The sequence below is a fragment of the Xyrauchen texanus genome, chromosome 48 (assembly GCF_025860055.1).
Source record: "Xyrauchen texanus isolate HMW12.3.18 chromosome 48, RBS_HiC_50CHRs, whole genome shotgun sequence".
In the NCBI taxonomy this organism is placed as follows: domain Eukaryota; kingdom Metazoa; phylum Chordata; class Actinopteri; order Cypriniformes; family Catostomidae; genus Xyrauchen; species Xyrauchen texanus.
Genome location: NC_068323.1, coordinates 22,517,490 through 22,531,122, shown reverse-complemented (window position 1 = coordinate 22,531,122; position 13,633 = coordinate 22,517,490). Strand labels below are relative to the sequence as shown.

At 38.1% G+C, this 13,633-nt stretch overlaps 1 protein-coding gene across 1 annotated transcript in view; it reads right to left on the bottom strand.

Annotated features, from left to right (window-relative positions):
- LOC127639620 (slit homolog 1 protein-like) overlaps positions 1–13,633 on the bottom strand; it is an 82,568-nt gene that overhangs the window by 45,943 nt on the left and 22,992 nt on the right. Inside the window, exons 5-8 of the mRNA XM_052121737.1 lie at positions 4,035–4,106; positions 3,874–3,945; positions 3,654–3,725; positions 1,600–1,763 (exon numbers count right to left, since the gene is read on the bottom strand). Coding sequence (XP_051977697.1) covers positions 1,600–1,763; positions 3,654–3,725; positions 3,874–3,945; positions 4,035–4,106 — 380 coding nt within the window. The remainder of the gene's footprint in view (positions 1–1,599; positions 1,764–3,653; positions 3,726–3,873; positions 3,946–4,034; positions 4,107–13,633) is intronic.

The following is a 13,633-nucleotide window of genomic DNA, read 5'->3' as shown; positions in this document are numbered from 1 at the left end:
TAGTGTGATCACAGCATCCTCCACACCCCTGCCAGACCTATATGCAAACTGCAGTGGATCTAACTGATCTCCAACCTGCAGTAAGACAGCCTCTTTGATAATTTTCTCAAAGCTTTTCATGACCAATGAGGTCAAGGCTACAGGTCTAAAATCATTCAAGGATTTTGGGGAGCTGCACTTGGCTAAAGGCACAATAATAGAATGCTTCCAACTTCTAGGAACTCTTTGTTGTGATAAGGACAAATTAAAAATGTACTGGAAGATAAGACAGAGTTGATCTGCACATGTTCTTTACTTCATGCTATAAATGCTTAATGACAGTTATTTAACACTTGAAACCTATAAAATGTACCCTAATGTAAAGTGGACACATACGAACAATGTAATAAGGAACTGACAACATTACAATCCTATCTACATAAAGGGTAACACTTTAAATGTGTTCCTTTGTTAAAGGTTAATAAATTGATTACTCAATGACTAATAATTGATTTTCAAATGTGTTATAAATCATTTATATATGTTTATAACAACATGAATATTGAGGGTAACTTACATAATTGCCAAATAGTCAGCCATTTCATATCACTTGTTATAAATACATAATAACACTTATTCATCATTAATAATCTATGAAACATTATGTTCATGTATTTAGAACACATCCGAAGCATTTAATAATGTACATAAAGGTCAGTCTGTTTTAATGGTCATAATGGGCTTTATTAAATTATATTTTTGCTCTGAATGAATATGAGTGAGTTGAGACATTACAGTCATGAATGTAAACACATAGCGGACTGTCACAAAATGATATAATCCCTATTGTCCCTATTAATCTCTCTATAAAAGTCTATGTTGGCTGTATTGCAACATATATCATGAATAAGAACATTTTATGTTTTTGATAAAAGTATGAATAATTAAGCATTTATAACATGTAAGTTAAAAATCTCATTACTCAGCAGTTATTGCATGAAAATCACCTTTTTATTCATTGTTTGATTAAACTGCATACAAATTATTATAATGCATTTGTAAATGACTTATTAGTCATTTATGTGCACTTTTATAAATGCTTAATAAAGGGAACGTTAATGTAAAATGTTACCCTTTATGTACATAGATTTGTAATGTTAGCAGCTCCTTTATAATCTCTTCATATCTGTCCACGTTACTTTAAGGCCATTTTTAATTTGTTATTAATGTTGAATAAGTGTTATTAAAGGTTATTACCCTTAACAAAGGGAACATTCATGTAAATGGTTACCAAAATATATTATATTCTACTAAATGATTTGCATTAAAGTATTGTTTATGACTATGTTTACGTGATCAGCTACAGCAGGAACAATAGGAAGACACTGCTATCACCTGTAACTGGTTTAAGCTAGTCTCAAAGCCAGACAAATTTGGTGTTCAGCTAGTTTAGATGGTCAGCAAGCTTGTCGCCCAAACTGACCAACTGACAAGTGGTAAAAACCCCTCTAGAACCAGCAAACCAGACAAGCCTGATCAGGATAGCAGACCATCTGAAATTAGGAAATGATCAAAGGCTTGTATAAGATTGGAACCCACGTCGCAAGAGCTCAGATTTACCAGTGCATGTGAACTCTTTCTTCTGCAGTTCAGCCAGGTTGAGGCCATGTAGGTTAGGAGGAGAACTGCACTGTGTGTAAAGACCCAGTGCAGGCCTCTGTCTGAGCCATTGAGACAGCCATGACAGGTGACAGTCACATCGCAGGCTATTGGAATGCAGTCGACTAGAGGACAACCAAAAGAGAAAGATTGTTAAATCTGGACATTGGTAACTGTACTGTATAAAGAAATGCATTGTATATTGGTGACAATAAAACACAAAACTTAATTTGATCAAACATTATTATTAGTGGTGTTTGCTCTACTATTGCTCATACTCAGTGTTGGGTAGCAACAGAGTAAGTGTAATATGGATTACATCATCAGATTGTAAACATTACAGTTGAAGTCAGAAGATTAAATACATTTAGGATTAAGTCATTAAAACTAATTTTTGTAACCACTCCACAGATTTAATACTAGCAAATTATAGTTTTAGAAAGTTGTTTAGGACATCTACTTTGTGCATGACATGAGTAATTTTTCCAACAATGGTTTACAGGCAGATTGTTTCACTTTTAATTGACTATATCACAATTCCAGTGGGTCAGAAGTTTACATACACTAAGTTAACTGTGCCTTTAAGCAGCTTGGACAATTCCAGAAAATGATGTCAAGAGTATAGACAATTAGCTTCTGATAGGATGTGTACTGAATTGGAGGTGTACCTGTGGATGTATTTTAAGGCCTACCTTCAAACTCAGTGTCTCTTTGCTTGACATCATGGGAAAATCAAATAAAATCAGCCAAGACCTCCAGAAAAATAATTGTGGACCTCCACAGGTCTGGTTCATCCTTGGGAGCAATTTCCAAATGCCTGAAGGAACCAAGTTCATCTGTACTAACAATAGTACGCAAGTATAAACACCATGGGACCACGCAGCCATCATACCACTCAGGAACGAGATGCATTCTGTCTCCTAGAGATGAATGTAGATTGGTGCACAAAGTGCAAATCAATCCCAGAACAACAGCAAAGGACCTTGAGAAGATGCTGGAGGAAACAGCTAGAAGTATCTATATCCACAGTAAAACATGTCATATATCGACATAACCAGAAAGGCTGCTCTGACAAAAAAAGCCACTTACTTTTTGGAGAAATTTCCTCTGGTCTAATGAAACAAAAACGTAACTGTTTGGCCATAATGACCATCGTTATGTTTGGAGGGAAAAGGGTGAGGCTTGCAAGCAGAAGAACAACATCCCAGCCGTGAAGCATGGGGGTGGCAGCATCATGTTGTGGGGGTGCTTTGCTGCAGGAGGGAGTGTGCACTTCACAAAATAGATGACATCATGAGAAGGAAAATGATGTGGATATATTGAAGCAATATCTCAAGACATGAGTCAGGAAGTTAAAGCTTGTCGCAAATTGATCATCCAAATGGATAATGACCCCAAACATAACTCCAAAGTTGTGGCTTAAGGACAACAAAGTCAAGGTATTGGAGTGGCATTCACAAAGCCCTGACCTCAATCTGATAGAAAATTTGTGGGCAGAACTGAAAAAGCATGTGCGAGCAAGGAGGCTTACAAACCTGACTCATTTACACCAGTTCTGTCTGGAGGAATGGGACAAATTCCAGCAACTTATCGTGAGAAGCTTGTAGAAGGATACCCAAAACATTTAACTCAAGTTAAACAATTTAAAGGTAATGCTGCCAAATAATAACAAAGTGTAAAACTTCTGACCCACTGGGAATGTGATGAAAGAAATAAAAGCTGAAATAAATAATTCTCTCTACTATTATTCTGACATTTCTTAAACTACATAAATTAAAGTAGTGATCCTAACTGATCTAAAACAAGGAAAGTTTTCTATGATTAAATGTCAGGAATTGTGAAAAACTGAGTTGAAAATATTTGGTGTATGTAAGCTTCTGACTTCAACTGTAGATGTAATTACATTTTAAAATGCACATAATCAGATTACTGTTACTTTTAAGGATTACATGATTACTTTTTTAAATGACATTTTATTACAACAGTAATAATTAGTGCATAAGTTCTGGACTCACAATGTACGTAATTTGGGCATGTGATTAAAGCTGGAGATAGGAATAGTGCTGATATTGTTGTTGTTCAGTGTGCTGTGGACAAGAATAAGAGATAAATAAGAGGCTATAGAGAATATATAATCCAACTAAAGTCTTTGTAGCTGTGAAACACAAGCAGAATGACATCAATAATTATAAAAACACTTCTAATCTGTAACATTACTAAAATACGAGTACATACAGGACCTCAAAAACTCTCATGGCACGAAACGCTCCGTCCTCAATGCATGTGATGTGGTTCCTATCCAGTTGTCTGAGATCAACACAAACACACATTTTAAAACTATACCGCACACACATTTTTTGCCACAAAATACATGGTGTGCATTTTGTCAAACTCACAAGTTCTTGATGTCTGTGGCACCTCGAAATGCTCTCCTTGATATGACCTGGATGGCATTTTCACTTAAGTCCCTATCAAAAGAGTTTACAAAATAATATAATTAATGTAAAGGCCCAACATTATTCAAACTATTCAAAAAGAAGGGAAACAAAAGGGCATTTCATCACCAACCAACCAAACGAGTATAAATAAGAGGAAAATGTATTTGCGATTTTCCTTTCCTATACGTTCAAAATGATCGTTTTGAATGACAAATGAATCCTCTACATTGGTAATTTTTAGAAATATGTTTATATAGCATCATTAGCAATGCTCTGTACTGTTTGTAGCAGAGTAAGGACATTTGCATTCAATGAAAGAGCATCTGGATTCCTAAATGTCATTTAATCAGTTTTATCTCCATCTGAAAACCATTGGTGACCTTTTCCTAATGCATGCCTTTTGCTGCAATTGCAAACTGCTGTTAAGTTCCCCTGCAATTGCTTCATGTTACAGTAACTGTTTGATGAAAGTCTTTCATGGCCTTTAAGGACGAACAGAGATCTTGGCTAATTAATGCTAGTTTTCTGTGTTTAAAGTGTAAAAGACCGAAAGCAGATGCTAAGTAGTGGCTGTGTTATTGGTGGTGTTTGCATATAATAGAACACTTTCCATATCCCAGCTTAATATGCAGAAAAGAACATAGAGTAAATAAGCCATTTATGTACTGATTTGCACTGGCACTGGCTCTATCACCTTAGCTTGTTTGACAACCCCGACCAGCCCGAAACCACAACACTGAGCGTGTTTACATGCACAATCTCAAAAATGGTGTGTAATGCCATAAACAGTTAGGGCATAAAACGATCAGCACACATTTTGTTTTGTATGTAAACAATATGTTTACATATTAACATCAAAAGCAGAGAATAATCCAATGATTTCAAATCTCATGTGACTGCTGTTTTCTTGAGTTGTCAGATGTTTTGAATAAGCTAATCAGCATATTAGTGTGCATATCATAAACACATCGTGACCAATGTATTTACTTTTGCAATTCCGTTTGGTGACACTATTAGCGCCAAAATTATTCACTTCACCATTAAAATTAGGGATTTGTACAAAACCCTATCCCTAAGAACAGCGTACGTTGTGCATTTTTAGCATTCGCGCATTCTCCTGATCAGTTTTTTCCTTTGGGTGAAATCGCTTGAAAACATTGATGCACATATTCTTTGTTTTACTTATGTGAGAAGTATTACATGCAGAGCCGAGCGGCTTATGACATCCCGATCATTTCTAAACCTGCCAAAACATTTTGGGACCTGTCAGCGTGAATTCGTGTAGATGTGGTTGAACAAACCCATATGGCGATTCAACTGAAGTGGACCAATCAGGAAGAAGTGTGAGGAAACTTCAACCCTCGCTCTCGCTCACCTTTTATTAGAGAACGTGATTGTCATGGTTTACATGAAACAAAACAAAAAACAAACATTTTTCAGAGTCAGAACTCAACAGGTACGATTATCAGGTAAAACTTACTTGTAACATGTGCAAGGCTCACGACCTCCCTTTTAAAATGGTCTATAATACATTACACGTATCGCAATAGTTCCCATGTGAAATGTCCACTGTGTGGCACTAAAAAGAGTTAAACGTTCACCCCAACAGATGAGTTATGCACTTTAGTAAAACTTTTAGATCTCATAAGATAGCATTGTGTGAGGAACAGTGTAAAAAATAAGTGTTTATGAACTCATAATATTCTGTTTTACTAAAAGTAATTGTTATTGTAGTGCCTCTAGTGTTCATTTCAAGAGGAATCTGCCACGGGGGTCTGGGTAGCTAAGCAAGTAATGACACTGACAACCACATCTGGAGTCGCAAGTTTGAATCCAGGGCGTGCTGAGTGACTCCAGTCAGGCTTCCTAAGCAACCAATTGGCCCAGTTGCTAGGGTGGTTAGAGTCACGTTGGGTAAACCTCCTTGTGGTCACTATAATGTGGTTCTCGCTCTCAGTGGGGCACGTGGTGAGTTGTGCGTGGAGGCTGCGGAGAATAGCGCGAGCCTCCTCACACCCTAGGTCTCCGCAGTAAGGTGCTCAACAAGCCACGTGATAAAATGCCCAGATTTACGTCTCAGAAGTGGAGGCAACTGAGATCCTCTGCCACCCAGATTGAGGCAAGTCACTATGCCACCATGAGGACCTAGTGCACATTGGGAATTCCAAATCGGGAAGAAAAGGGAAGAAAATAAATAAAAGAGGAAACGAGTCATGTAAAAAATCTTTTTTTCTAAAATGTAGGTATAGTAAAGTGATTCTACGAGACCAAGCTGATATGTTATTCGATTAAGTACCTGGTTATGTCCGGTTCTTATTTTGTTCTTATTTCTTGTTTATGAAAACCCTATACAGTCTTATACATTATGCATCTCAAATCACCACCTGAGGTGGCTATCAGTCTCCAATGCAACATGGAAGGGAATTTTCACTTGGTTTTTTGACTGGATAGTTATCCTATCAGTAGTAAAAAACACATGTACCCCCATAGAGACTTGAGTGGGTCTTTTGATTCAGGTCATTGGTCTCAGGTGGTGTACTTGGTGTTATTATTTTCCCTTCTTGCATGCAGCGTGGTCACCTACAGTGCGTGGCACGTGTATTTTTGAAGTGTGTGTTGTCCTTTAATGGTTACTGTGACAGCAACGCTCAAACACAAGACACATCATTTCTAAATGTTCTGCTCTGTTTCACATAGAGGTCGGGACACTGAACTGACGCAATGAACCAGACACAAGAAGAAATCTGTCATCAAGTGTGAAAAAGGAAATGTCCCAAAAAAAAAAAAAGAGAGAAATTTCGCAGAAGAAGGTTGTGACGAGGAGGTGGGCGGGCCGGGCCATGACTATGCACGCCCGGCCCCCAATCGGGCTAATCAGCTGAGGAGCAGTGGTGGACAGTAACGAAGTAAATGTAATTCGTTACTGTACTTAAGTAGCTTTTTTGCGTATCTGTACTTTACTGAAGTATTTAAATTTGGGGAGACTTTTACTTTAACTCCACTACATTTCAAAGTCAAATATCTTACTTTTTACTCTACTACATTTTCAAAATCAGTCGTTCCTTTTTATTTATGAGTGGATAAAATCGTAACTGGTCAAACGAGCCACCAATCACAGTACAGCGCAGCGCTTTGTTTTGAACTTGCCTTGGCGGCATCTACTATGCGCCGAACCAGGGTGCGTTTCCTAAAAGCATCGTTAGCCAACTATGGTCGCAAGTTCCGTCGTTATCATCATAGTTCAACGAGTCGGTGTTTCCCGAAACCATTGTTCCAACGAACATTCGCAAACAGCATCGCAGAGTTGTGTGGTTGGACCGACAGCTCTCGACCTGTGGTTAGAAGCAGAGTTTCTTGTTATTATAACATGTGGGCTTAATAAATTATTATCTTGAGCCAAATAAGCAAGATGACATTCAGTACAATCAGTATCATTTATTTAGAAGACATACAAATGTCCTTTATGTCTTTTAGTTTGTCAATAGATTTAAAGCACCGTTTTTGAAGAGTGCGCATGTGTGAACGTGCTCTAGTGCGTAAGAATGAGCCTATGATTGAATCTGGAAATAAAGCAAATAACTGAGAAAAATATGAGATAGTCCTCAGATGACATGTCCGTAATTTATAGCAAAACATCTAGCATTAATTCGATCGCAAACAGATTCATTAAAAGTAGTTTTTACTCCACCACATGTGTGACATCATTAACCAACGTGGTTGAACAACCAATTTGCGGTTTTGGGAAACAGTCGTGACTAGCAAGTTGATTTCTTCAACAGTGCATCGTACTACGGTAGTGGAGCAGCAAGTTACATCGTTGTACGGGAAACGCACCCCAGAGCCGTTAAATATGAGAGTTGCGAACATAGACGGTTGCAACAGTGATCTTGCCGCCGCGCGGTCACGTGATTCGTGTAGCTCTCAATAGTTCCAAACAAATTGCGTTGCCAATGATTTTAATATATATATATATATAAGAAACAATATATATATATTCTATGTATGTGTGTGCTGCGTGTGTGTGTGTATATATATATATGTGTGCGTGTGTCTGTATATATATATATATATATATATATATATATATATATATATATATATATATATATATATTTAATGGCGTTGTGCAGGTTTATGTGAATGTATCATAACATTAGGATGTTAATAATTATGACCATAGACACTCGAGAAAAATATATACAGTAAATACTGTAAATGTATTATACCTTATGGGAACAGTCCCCTTCCCTCCAAAATTAAACACACAAAAAATGTATTCAATTCAAATATACATATATATATATATATATATATTTAAATATATATATATATATATATATATAGTCACGGACCCCGCTCCCTCGCTCCGCCCCCTCGAGCTCTCATGCTCGTTAGCAGGTCTCCCTCCTCGGGCTCGCAAGCCCGCTCTCAGTCACCACATTAGTTTCACCTGTACTCGTCTGATCACCCATCATTGTTTATACCTGCACTCGCCCCTATATATATATCACAACCCTTTCGTCTCACTCCTGTTGGTTATTGTGTTTAGTTTCCCGTGTCTTTGCCCCCCGCTAGTCCCGTCTAGTTTCGAACTCCCCTCTGAATAGTTACCCCTTAGCTTGCCAGCTCGAGTGTTCCCCTAGTTCCCCTGTCTTTGATCCCGCTAGTCCCGTCTAGTTCTGCGCCCTAGTTGTTAACTGTTTTCCCGGCTTCGACCTCCCGCTCTCGTTGACCACTCTCTCCCAGATTTGCCCCTTTGTTCCGTTCTGATTCCCCGGCTTCGACCTCCCGCTCTCGTTGACCACTCTCATTGGATTTGCCCTTGTTTGTACTTTTGCCTGCTTTGCTGTAAATAAAAGCAGTTTCCCACCGACATTGTGACTGTCTCGTCTTGTGTGTGTGTGTGCGGGTTACATATATACATACATCTGACTAATTAATGTCATTTTATTAATAGATTGGTGTGCCAAGAGTGACATTAGTCTTCATGTAGACTGAGTTAAGCAAGAGTCTTGTGACAAATTATAATAGGACATTATGGCCATAAAAAATCATAGTACTTGGATACTTAAGTACATTTGAAGGCAAATACTTTTGTACTTTTACTCAAGTGAATGTTTAAAGGCAGCACTTCTACTTTTACTTGAGTAATATTTTACCTTGAGTATCTTTACTTTAACTCAAGTACATGGTATGTGTACTTCGTCCACCACTGCTGAGGAGAGGGATAAGTGCTGCACTTATGTTTTGTGTCTTTTTGTTTAAGTTTAAATTAAAATATTACTTTGACTGTTCAGCCGGTTACTGCCTCCTCCTTTCCCATTTTAACCTTGTTACAAAGGTCTATCTTACATTTATCTGGGATTCTAGGCGATTTTGAAGATGCCATGAAATCAGAATTTGAGTTTTGTGGCTTTTTGTCCATGTCTATTAGTTTAGAGATCAATTACATGCTAGTATATTCCTAAAAGTTGACAAAATTAAATTTGACTGGATATTGGCATTTAAAATGTAATCCCTCTCATCTGGAAAAACTGACTAAAAATATTGATAGCTCATCGCAGATGGGTCGAGACAACACATGGGTTGTGTGTTGTCAAGCACCTGCATCTTGGCTAAATCTGAGAAATCAATTTGCACACGAGTTTCCAAGTTCAAGTGCCTTTCCATTGCACTTTTCCAAGTAGGAAGTTGGAAAATCAGACATTCCGAGTTGATTATTTCAATAATGTTATTATCATTTAAATGAAATTTAATTAGTGCAACCATGTCTCCTTTCTATGTTCATCAGGCTTATTATGGAATATTTATTTTTTGAACAAAAGTCAGTCCTATTAGTGTTGCACTACATCGTGCAACAGTGCCCTCTCACTTTTCAGCTGTCTTGGTTCCGGAAGTTTTTTCCATTCATTTTCTGCATAGGGATTTCATCAAATCCTTCATAAAAGAGTTCAAACCAACCAGCTCCGAGGTGAATCACAACATAAAACCTTTGATTTGAAGCAAAAAAAATCAGACAGAAAGACAAAGGTACAAGACTGTGTGCTTCACGTCTTACCCATGAATCCCATGAAGCACTGCGAAAGACATAACTGAATAAAAAAACTGTAGAAATATTCTGTATAAACTACTGATTTAAAGTTGTTGATTTTAAGCAAAGAAACAATATATTTGAAATGTATTTCAAAATATTTAGATGTGCAAATATATAAGTAGCTTGAGTGTGTTGGGAGAAAGTCTCGATTGCATCATTCACAGTGCGCAGAGCTCTTTTGGTGCACTTTGTTAGTGCGCAATTCTCTAATTGGTGGATATTTTCCCCTCAGGATCATGGGTACTGTAATCAATAACCAGTAATTCTGCAATTAAACATTTATTTTTTTTAAATGCAGTTGAAATAACATGTACCGATAGCTTCAGCTGAAGCATAAATCATTAATGAACCGCCTCGGATCGCACGGTAGGTCTGTCTTTAAAGATTTGTAAATTATCGTTAAAAACATATTTTATTATGGAAAGAAATGTATGGGATATTTACTTCCAGACTACTTCCAGAACCAGACTGTTGTGCTACATTAGCGCCTGTGGAAAGTGGAATTTTAAACAGAATTTTATTTGGAAGGTTTGTATACATTTGTTTGTCATGGCAGCAGTAATTCATCAAATGATGATCAAATAATGGAGAAAAGTGTTAACCAGGCATCTATTCAGATGCACAATGCATGCGAGTGCACTTTCTGCATTTTAAAGAGGCAATTTGGGAGCATGGATCACAGTGGTGGAGAGATACTCTATACAGTCCCCAGATCGCAGGACAACTAAATACTCAGATCTGGCCTGCAAGCTAGCGCTGAGCAAATTGGGTTTCAGTAGAGTTTTTTACCATTTCTTTCCCGCCTGCATTTGTGCTGCTTTCTTTTTTATTGCATAATAAAAAAACAGCATGTGCGGTATCATGGGGCACGATTCAATCTAAGTGAATTCTCTCCAGTTAAAAATCCATATACAGTAGAGACAAAACTTACAGTTGTTTTTGTCAAAATCATTAGTCACTCACGTAAATGTAAACGTGAGAAATCATTTCTGCTCTAGAGCGCAAACCAAACCAAACTCATTTCATTGACCACCATTTCCACATGCTTTTATCTACATTACTGCTGGGACTCTATGATCTGGGAATGGGACAGCTGCTGGTTCCACTTCCTCTCAGATAACTATTATTGACTTCTTGTTGTTTTGTTTGCTTAGGAAGGCACTTTACTTGCATAAGATGCTTTTATAAGTGCTATAACTCCTCTACCTGTCTGTGCTGTTAAAAGCATGTAACAGTAATCCTTCTCTTAAGAAAGAACAATCATAAATGAGACCTCTTAAAGAGATGAAATAAGTCTCCTGCTTACATTTGTAGTCAGAGGAAAGACTCCAGTAATCTCACGGGTCTCCTCTTGGGATTCAGAGGAGATCTCAATGATCTCAAACTTTGCTTTGATTTGCCAAGACACTAAAGTCTGAAATAAAGTCAGAAATTTCCATTTGAACTTCAACATTTCTCATCAAAATCTACAAAGACCAAACTGCCTGATATATGCTTTCCATACTAAAAAACAAGCGTTTTGCCATTTAAATATATCTTTATTTCAGCTAATATGGGACAGTTGGGAACTGCCAAATCTGTATCACATCGGACTGATCTATAATCATTTTTTGGCTTTGCAGACATCAAACATATCCATCCTTAGATAAACTTAAGGAAAGGCAGCACAACCTCCTTCTAATCCCTGGGAAGAAAATGCCTCCAACACCCTGAGTGTGGGACCAAGGTTCCCCTGGAAACCCCTTTTATCAAAGCTGTTTGCCGAGGATGTTCAGTTTGCATTTGCTATGGTCCCAACCTGGCTAACACCCAGAGGTGAAGGCAAACAGTGCCGATAGTAAGACTGCTCAAACTCTGCAAATATTACACTCCACAGCTTTTATTTGAAAGGGGACAAGAAGAACAGCACAATAGAAGCATGAGTGGGAAAGCTCGAGCAACAAATTGTAGGATTTGAGAGACTGACTAGTCACACTGGCTTTCTTTTGTTAGTCGTCTTTTTTCAAACACTTAACTTTTTGTGCTTGACGTGCTGTTTACAGAGGGATATTAAATGTTAGCATTGGGAAAACTCTTTCATCAGAGCTTCACAACAGCTATGAAATTGTCCTAAATAGATTGAACCAAAAGATTTGGCATGAGAATGAATTAAAAATAAACAAAATGTAATTTTCAACTAATCGTTTTTATTTTCTCCAGAAAAAAACATATTAATATCAATGTCCTAATAAAATATAGGGTCACTGTGAGATCACCCTTTGCAACAGCATAAATACATCCTAGAAGAGTTGTACAAATCACGAGCAAAATCAAGAGCATAAATGTACATTTTGTTAAGGCATGAAATCTGGCACACAAAACATACCGACAAGGTACATTAACAGTAATAATCCAATTGTCTTTTTCATTTAATCCCAACTGTTCTTCTAAGGTGTCCCTTAATATTTGTATCTGTATGGAACTTCGTTTTCAATGTGCTAATATTTGAATAGTAGGGTGCCTGGGTAACTCAGCATTGATGCTGACTAACACTCTTGGAGTCGCGAGTTCGAATCCAGGGTATGCTGAGTGACTCCAGCCAGGTCTCCTAAGCAACTGAATTGGCCCGGTTGCTAGGGAGGGTAGAGTCATATTGGGTAACATCCTCATGGTCACGATTAGTGGTTCTCGCTCTCAATGGGACGTGTGGTAAGTTGTGTGTGGATCGTGGAGAGTAGCATGAGCCTCCACATGCTGTGAGTCTCCACGGTGTCATGCACAACGAGTCACATGAGAAGATGCACAGATTGACTGTCTCAGAAGCGGAGGCAAGTGAGACTTGTGCTCCATCAACTGGATTAAGGTGAGTAACCGTGCCACCACAAGGATCTACTAAGCAGTGGAAATTGGGAATTCCTTAATAGTCATGCAACTAAGCGCAGCTGGTGCAACCAACATGTCTTATGAAAAGACATAATCATTTGTACGAGATGGCAAAATTATAAGATATTGTATGACTTGGCTTCCACGAAAATCCTAACCCTAACTAACCCTAATTTTATTCCCATTAAGACTAACAATCGGAGTCACGTGACGCTAAGCGTGTGGAAGCATCCTAGTGCCGTTCTCTGGTACACTTTGCTACAGTTATCCTTTCAATCAATATTACTCGGTGAGAAGTGATTTAGTTTTGATTGTTAAACTGCGTGGGGTGTAGGGTGTCGAAGAATTTGAAATCGTCAGCCTGTGGGGACACTGACAACCATTTAAGGTTGCATGCTTCTGACTCCTCTCAAGAGCAAGATAGCAAGGTTCCGGTTGGGAATGACAGCACACCTCAGGATGTAGGTCAAGATATTGCGAACATTTATGCAGCGCTAAAGAAAATCTCGACCGACATGGAGGGCCTCATAGACATACGTGGAGCGACCACATCTTTGCAGGCGAAATTTTCTGCCCTGATCACAAGGATGGAAGCTAATCG